This window comes from Vicia villosa, unplaced genomic scaffold, assembly GCF_029867415.1.
Source record: "Vicia villosa cultivar HV-30 ecotype Madison, WI unplaced genomic scaffold, Vvil1.0 ctg.001123F_1_1_3, whole genome shotgun sequence".
NCBI lineage: Eukaryota > Viridiplantae > Streptophyta > Magnoliopsida > Fabales > Fabaceae > Vicia > Vicia villosa.
In genome coordinates, this window is record NW_026705491.1 from 135,482 (window position 1) to 143,480 (window position 7,999).

Genomic DNA, 7,999 nt, shown 5'->3' on the forward strand with positions numbered 1-7,999 from the left:
TACCAAACACCAAAATAACAATTTCCTTATTTCCCCAACAAAACATTCACACCAATATCACCATTCAACTGACTTGGTTACCGTCCAAATGTGACCACATCATCCCAAACAACACAACCGCACTACAAAAACATGGACAATGAACTCAGTTACGGTGGCGCCAACATGCAGATATTAAACTTTCAAGTATTAGAAGATTTGTTTTTGGATTATCTAAACCCGAGAACTTTGTATCAAACACAAAAGAATCAAACGAGACTTATGTGACAGATAGAACCTTGTCTCTGTAGAACCGATGACCACTTTAATCAATCGCATCCTAAGCAATAATGCAAAAAAGTATTTTTGCATGTGTAATCCAACTTTAACCATATATAATATTAGTATTTTTTTATTTCTAGTAATTAATAATTTATTAAATATATTAATAATTAAATAATAAGGAAAATAAAATAAAAAACTATAAAATATTAACAATTAAAAAAATACTATAAAATATAGACCACTTAAGACCACCTGACGCTCTATATTGCCATGTCTTATTCAAATGCGGAAGGTTGTGCCAATGTGCCTAGCGTTTTCTTTTTGTTTGAAAATATGATGGTTATTGTGGTAAAAATTATTTTTATTTATGATACTTTTCATATATTATTTCCGGAATATGTTAAATATCGAGCATATATTTATTTGTGCAGTTAAATTGCAACAAAATTTAAAATCCCTATTTCTAGCTTCTGTTTTTTGGAAGTGTTTTAGAACGTGAGAAAGAGTTGTTAGACGGTAAACCAAGCATACATAACATAAGTTCGTTATTGATTCTTTTTATAGGTTAAAAACCCACTTTTACAATAACATACTTCAGTTATTTTTATTTATTGAAAAGGGAAGTTTCTTAAATAACATGTTCAGTTACTAGGAATGTTAATTACAAAAACAGTTATTTTAAGTTTTCTCTTCTATAAATTGAAAATGAAAAACATCTTTTTATCCCAAACAAAAAAAATCCAAATCTTTGAACTAAAGCTAAGAAACAATACAAAATGGCTTCTCTAATTGATGCAAAAGATTTTTCTCCCATCGAAGACGCTGAAACTATAATGAATGCATGCAAAGGTTGTCTTCAATTTTGTTTTGACAAAGATTTCATGTTTCTAATGAAATTTTACATATTCATGTTTCTTCACTTACTATATGAATATAAATTTTCATTTTAATCACTTACTATATGAATATAATTTTTCAATTACACTAATTTTAAGTGACAAAACTCATACTAATGTAGAAATGACGGTATTACGGGTTCGAACTCATGCTTAAGCACATCAATAACATCTGCAGCATTTTACCATCTGAGATACAGTTACAATACATTCATGGTTTGTATTGCTTGCAGGATTCGGGACAAACGAGACAGCGCTTATATCCATACTAGCAAACCGGGATGCAGCTCAAAGGAAACTTGTGAGACTAGCATATCAAGAAGTCTATCATCAAGATCTTATTGAACTGCTCAAATCTGAACTTTCAGGAAACTTTGAGGTAAAGATATTACAAGTCATAACACTAATATTTTATATTGATTGAAATAGGTTTCAAACTCTAACAATACAATATTGTAGCTATATGTTTTGAATAAACATTCTAATTGCAAAATATGTATACCATTGAAATCAGAGAGCCATTATCCTTTGGATAATGGATCCAGCTGAAAGAGAAGCCACATTGATTAATGAGGCATTAAAGAAGCCAACACCAGATTACAAAGTAATTATTGAGATTGCTTGCACTAAAAATCCTGAAGAGCTTTTGGCTGTAAAGCGTTCATATCAATCTCTTTACAAGCATTCACTGGAAGAAGATGTTGCTTCACAAACTATTGGCGATATTCGCAAAGTATGTTATTCTTAAGCGCTGAATAAAGACTAAGTTGTACTTAATATTCTAAGTTGTACTTAACTTTCGAACTTTCATGCAGTTGTTGATTGCAGTTATAAGCACTTACAAATTTGACGGAGAAGAGTTTGATGAGAATGTGGCCCAATCTGAAGCAAATATACTTCATCAATTGATTGAAAGGAGAGCTTTCAACGACGACGAAATGATTAGAATTTTAAGTACAAGAAGTAAGAAACAGCTAAGTGTGACTTTCAATATTTTCAAGGACTTATTTGGCACAACAATTAACAAGGTAAGATGAGTTTTTATTCTATTTTCTCCAAACATAATACAAGGAGAAACACACATAACTATCAGTATTTTCTGTAAAGATGTATCAAATAAACTATATTACAAATGTAGGGTTTATTAGCTACTACAGTTGATGAATATGTTGGAGTACTGCGTACTACTGTTCGTTGCATCAATGACCCCCAAAGATATTTGGCCAAGGTAACAAAAGTCAAGAAAATAATGTAGTAACCCTTCTCTACTTTATAATTTCTCTGTTCTATAGTTTTGATCAATCGTGCATATGTTGAATTGATTTAGGTGCTATGTAAAGCCTTGAATGATTTGGTGAATGAAGATGATGCTTTGAATCGTGTTATCGTCACTCGTGCAGAGAAGGATTTAAAGGAAATCAAAGACCACTTTTTAAAGAGAAACAATGTCAGCATTCAAGATTCTGTGGATAGGAAGACATGGGGAAATTACAAGACTTTTCTCCTTCAATTGTTGGGAAAGGAATAAGTTCAACTGAGCTTAGCAGAATTTCACTAGAATAAGTTTAGTATTTCAATAACAATACACTTGCTTACTTTTGCAACCACAATAATGTAGTTTATCTACATATAGCACACAGTTAATTCTTGTACTCAGCATTTCATTAAAATTGCTTTAGCATATGAATGTCTTTCTCAAAGTATGTTATGATAAAATAAATTCCTATACATGTGAGAAGTGTTAACATATCTTCCTCTCCCCATCTATGTTTTCGGCTCACTAGTTTTCTTTTCTCTCTCGATCAAAGGCCCTCTACTGAGTTTTTGAAGCTTTTGTCATATAAAGCCTCTTTATATCTATAATTTCTACATTTTAATTGATTACTAGTTATATTACTATTGCAGCATGCAGTGTTGTTATAATTTTCAAAGCTACTTACCCCTAGATGAAGATATCAAAGTACTTTTCACATTCAGTAATTTAACAGAATGATAAAACGGCTTGTATTGAAATACAACATTATAATATGGAATTAGTCCACTCACAAATTCTAGAATATATAAAGATTACCTGCAAATATAGCTTTATGAAAAAAAAAAATGACAGAACTCACAGAAGAACTAAACTAGTCAAGACTGTTAGGTGAAAACAAAACAAGAAAAAGAAGAAAGTAGAGAACTTACCTGCAAATATAGCTTCCTAAACTTGGATGGAGGGAGATATGAGTTAAAGAGATGTATATGCTTAGAAGCCATAGACTGAGCAAAATTGAAGCAATCCCTTAAAATGAAACCTGTCTTAATTCTACCAGAATTATAGTAAATAGAGGCTGGGGAAGGATCGGACAAAAAAGGCTATTATGAATTTATGATATCCCAAATACATGAAGTAATTGTTCTAAAATTAGGACTAATATTTATACCTATCAAATCACTGGTCCAAAATAAATTTTAAACCAGAGACAATCTCAGGGAAGTGAAGGAAAACAAATCACCTCCATCTTTTCCTCCTAGATGACTTGCCAGGAAGCTAAGTGTTCTTTATTAGTATCTAAAGTTGTAATCAGTTCTAAGTGAAAGCAACAATAAGATCAATCGGTACAGAAGATTTTCATTTTCTATGATCCAATCATCTTTTCAAATTTCAAGTTCATCAAAATGCTTCCAAACTGTTAGTAAATCCTAGCTCAACTGGCAAAAGCCGATATTGTTAAGTTGAACGGCATCAGGGTTCGAACCCTGATACTCACGGTTGTGTATGTGAGTTTCTAGTGGTTATTACTACTTCGTCTAACAACCAAAAAAAAAAAAAACGCTTCCAAGCTATTCCAACTCAACTTTAGTGCATTCGGTACCACAACCCCATATTTCCAACAATCAACCGGAACTCTGTCATTTTAAAATTTGTGTAGAACTCTACCTAGCTTTCGCATTTATGTGTTTGATCATGACTGTGGCAAAAGCAACTCTACCTAGTGCTTGCATTCAAGTGGGGTTAAATTCCAAACATAAACCATTTCACTTCAAAATCACTTTGCAACATAACACAACATCAGTTTTACAAAAATCAACATAACTTAAAATCACATTCGTAAACACTCACCCAAACACACACTTATAACAATCTCGACAACCCAAGAGTAACCAATAACTTAAAAAAAAAAAAAAAAAATAACACTCTTACATATCAGTTATCACCATCAATTATTATTAACATCAATTGCTATTCTCCAATCCAAAAGCATCTTCCATAAGAATATATGATTAAAAATAACTCGAAACAACTATTGCACATTTCATCAAACACCTAGCAGACACAATTCCATAAAACAAAAATCAGCCATTTTCTCATAAAACAACCCAAAAAAACAATTGATTCTACAACTAACCAAAAACAGAATCACTCAAGTACAACAGTGGCACCCAATTCCTTAAGCTTCTCAATAATAGGATTCCCCTCTTCCTTAGTAACCCCCTTCTTCAAAACACACGGAAACTTCTCAACCAACTCCTTAGCTTCCTTCAACCCCAAATCAGTAAAAGACCTAACCTCCTTAATTATCTTAATCTTCGCCGCAGCGTCATACTTCTCAAGCTTAATATCAAAAGCCGTCTTCTCCGCAGGAGCGGCGGTTGCATCTGCAGCAGCAGACCCGGGCGCGGCAGGACCTAATGGACTAAGGCCGCCGGCAATTGGAGCACTACCGTAACGGTCTAGGCCCATTTTGAGTCTCCATAGGACGGTGAAGTCGTGCCGTTCGAATCTGTTGAGGCTGAAAAGCTCGTCGGCTATGCGGTTGATTTTTTGGGGGCGAGAGGATTCGGTGGAGAGAGAGCGAATCAGTTTGACGAATCGTAGGGAGTTTCGTGACATTGTTGTTGAGTTTGAGTTGTGCAGAGGGGTCTAGGTTGAGAGTGGAGAAGGAGAAGAAATGGAAAAGTGGTTTTGGGCTGGAGCTTGATTTTGAGATGGAATAAAACTGCAATTACTACTCACACCGCTATTTTATTCTTACACTCTTGTGGAATAAAAAATACTACTGTAATAAATGTGATATCATAAAAGAATTAGTTTACGAACAAAATTCACTATCTAATTTTGGTACCAAAATCAAAATGATTAAATACTCAGCTTCAAATATGAAACTTCTACATTAACTAATTGATTGGATTGAATATGTAATAGATTGAGAAAATATCCAGTTTGTTACATATACGGTCTGAATAGTTTATGTTTAGACATTCAAATAGGTTACAAATAGGTTAGTTTTATATGATTTATGTATAGACTGTCTTTATATGATTTAGATGATTTTGGATGGCTAGGACAATTGCAGAAACACTTACGTTATTGAAGTTGGACGAAGTTTTCTTTCGGATATGCAATTCCAAAGTATTTTGCTTTAGGTTTTCGAAGATACATCTCTGAACTATTTCTTTTCTCATACTAATCTCATTTGTTAATTTTTTCAGGTCTATGGCTAACAACAACGAAAGGTTGAGACTCGGGTGACCCACCCTTATCGCAGCTGCTCGTTGCGAGATAGTAAGTCAGTATAAACAGGCTAGAGTCGTCCCTCCTCATCCCCACGATACAAAGGCATCGACCTCTAGGTGTCGACTATCACAGGGATCGGGATCCTAGAGTCGTGCACACGATGCTGAGGATGTCTCAGTTGTACCTCAGGTCCCAGTTGTTGAGCATGCCCCACTTGCCGACCCTTTCCTATGAGGGTCCATTGACATTTCTTTACTGATATACTTTAGAGAGCATGTGGCTCCGCATGTATGGGACGGAGAGGTATATTTTTGAATGGTGATATATTTTTTTATTTTGTAATCAAATTCAACTCGTCTAATATTGTTTTATTTTATTAGCAATAGGAACATGAATGTCTAAAGTCGGTGAACCATGTAAGAAAAATTCACCATCTTTATTAGCCAAAGGATGAGTGGTTCAAAAATGCACTCCATAACTCCAGGCTTGCAAGTATTTGTGCTTTCGGGTACACCACCATCAAGCATAGCATACAAGCTGCATTTGCTGATAAATAGCATAATGAAACATCATATTTCCACCTGCCCATTCGTGAGATGACTATTACATTGGATGATATAACTTTCCTCTTACACCTTCCCATCAGAGAAAGGTTGTTGGATCATGGTAAGATCTCTAAGGCTGAGGCAGTGGAGATGATGGTGATTTATTTCGGAACTGACCCTGAGGCAGCCATGAGGCATTGTAGTAACATCAGGGCTATACATGCCAAGTTCTCTTGATTGGCTGAGTTGTATCGCAATAACTTGGAGTTAGCTAAAAACCTGGACACTGATGATATGTGGGTTACCTACCACAGGGAGTGTGCCCTGAGGTACTACTTCATGTTTCTGGCATGTTTGTGGACAAAAGTGCAACCTACGTGGATATGGCTTACCTCAAATACTTCATCGACTTTGAGTCCATTCAAGAGTGGAATTGGGATGCAAATGCTTAGGTTACTATACTCCAACCTGATCAAAGGTTCTAAATGGACGACAAAGCAAATGACAGGCTCATTTACCCGCTTACGCTAATTTCCTAATCCCACTATTAAGTTATAAACAACTTTATTTTCACACTTGTTACTAATATTTTTTCTTTTTTATTCTCAGGGGTGGATTCTTGCCCACTATCACCACATGCACGAATTTGGGGTTGACCTTGAGTATACCGAGGATTATCTAGTTTCTTATCGGTTTCTCCCTATCAGAGGGAATAATGTTATCCTGCCGTTTTGTGTGTACATTTACCGGAGTCAGCATGCTGACATCGTCTGGATGCCATACAGTAGTCACCGAGATAGAATTCCATTCGACCATATTTCCTTATATTCCGCATTGCTGGCATGTGAGACTAATATCATGTACAAGTACTTTCCCGAGCAGTGCATGTGGAAGTTTGAGTATGTCCAAATCATTTTGAGCCCCCCTCCAAGTTGCTCCTATCACTATTGTCCGCAGAGAGCTGGATGAAATTCTGGCGGGTTTTGAGAGTCGTCTGGTACCGGAGGAGTACCGTAGTCAAGATACCACATCTGAGTGGCATTATGCTGAGGGTTACATGACATGGTTATATTCGGTGTCACACCCATACATGATACTAGACGTCTACCTCGGCCTGCTCATAAGGAAATTATAGAGAATTAGTAGACCAGGGATGATCATGTCATTGATGTCTTGCTGATTTGTCAGAACATTATGTGGATGACAAGAGAGGGCATCGATTTTGGGTTGTTTGAGAGAGTTGGAGATGAAGCAGTTGAGCTAGTACGTTCCATTCTTGTCAAGGCGCAAAATGCCTTGGATTACTGTAAGCAGAGAAGGAGTCGTGGTGTTAGGATTAGGCATACTCAGTAGAGTATACTTTTGATTATATTTTGTTTATTTTTACTCGATTTTTATAACAATTATTGTACTATTATAATCTTTTTGGTATACGTTTTTATAATATTCGGTTTTATTAATGCATTACCTAGTTCTAAAATTTTCATTTTAATTAATTGTTGAAACAAATGACGATAATTCTACTCAAATTAAAATTAGTTTGGATTGAAAACACCACAATATTATTAAACTGGTTCTCGAAAAAGACAAAGGCAATAATTCGGAGATGCATATCCGAATTTACTAAACAATAGTTCGAATATACATCTCTGAACTTATATCTTAAGAAATTGGGCGGCAGTTTGATTTAGTATGGACAAAAGGTGACTTCGGAGGTGCATCTGCAAATTTACCTTAGGGGTGTATTCGAAGATGCATCTCCGAACTAAATGTTTTTCAAAAATTAGTATTTGGTG

At 35.1% G+C, this 7,999-nt stretch overlaps 2 protein-coding genes across 2 annotated transcripts; one reads left to right on the forward strand and one right to left on the reverse strand.

Moving 5' to 3' along the window:
* The first annotated feature begins 1,040 nt into the window (after nucleotides 1-1,040).
* On the forward strand, nucleotides 1,041-2,688 carry LOC131633427 (annexin D8-like). Its single transcript, XM_058904140.1, has 6 exons — nucleotides 1,041-1,113; nucleotides 1,394-1,539; nucleotides 1,675-1,893; nucleotides 1,976-2,188; nucleotides 2,299-2,388; nucleotides 2,488-2,688. Exons 1-6 carry the CDS (start codon nucleotides 1,041-1,043, stop codon nucleotides 2,686-2,688), a joined length of 942 nt encoding a protein of 313 aa, XP_058760123.1.
* A 1,657-nt stretch (nucleotides 2,689-4,345) lies between these two features.
* Nucleotides 4,346-5,120, reverse strand: LOC131633424 (uncharacterized). The gene is made up of 2 exons (XM_058904138.1): nucleotides 4,550-5,120; nucleotides 4,346-4,467 (listed from the first exon to the last, which is right to left on the reverse strand). The coding sequence occupies exon 1, from the start codon at nucleotides 5,032-5,034 to the stop codon at nucleotides 4,561-4,563; it is 474 nt and encodes a 157-aa protein (XP_058760121.1). The 5' UTR covers nucleotides 5,035-5,120; the 3' UTR covers nucleotides 4,346-4,467; nucleotides 4,550-4,560.
* Nucleotides 5,121-7,999: the final 2,879 nt, after the last annotated feature.

What these genes read in the sequence shown, in the direction of transcription:
- LOC131633427 (XM_058904140.1), top strand. Translation starts at nt 1,041, where the DNA reads ATGGCTTCTCTAATTGATGCAAAAGATTTTTCTCCCATCGAAGACGCT. An exon ending in TTGGCACAACAATTAACAAG is followed by an intron (nt 2,189 to 2,298) that starts GTAAGATGAGTT and finishes TTACAAATGTAG; the next exon opens with GGTTTATTAGCTACTACAGT. An exon ending in CCCAAAGATATTTGGCCAAG is followed by an intron (nt 2,389 to 2,487) that starts GTAACAAAAGTC and finishes GAATTGATTTAG; the next exon opens with GTGCTATGTAAAGCCTTGAA.
- LOC131633424 (XM_058904138.1), bottom strand. Translation starts at nt 5,034, where the DNA reads ATGTCACGAAACTCCCTACGATTCGTCAAACTGATTCGCTCTCTCTCC.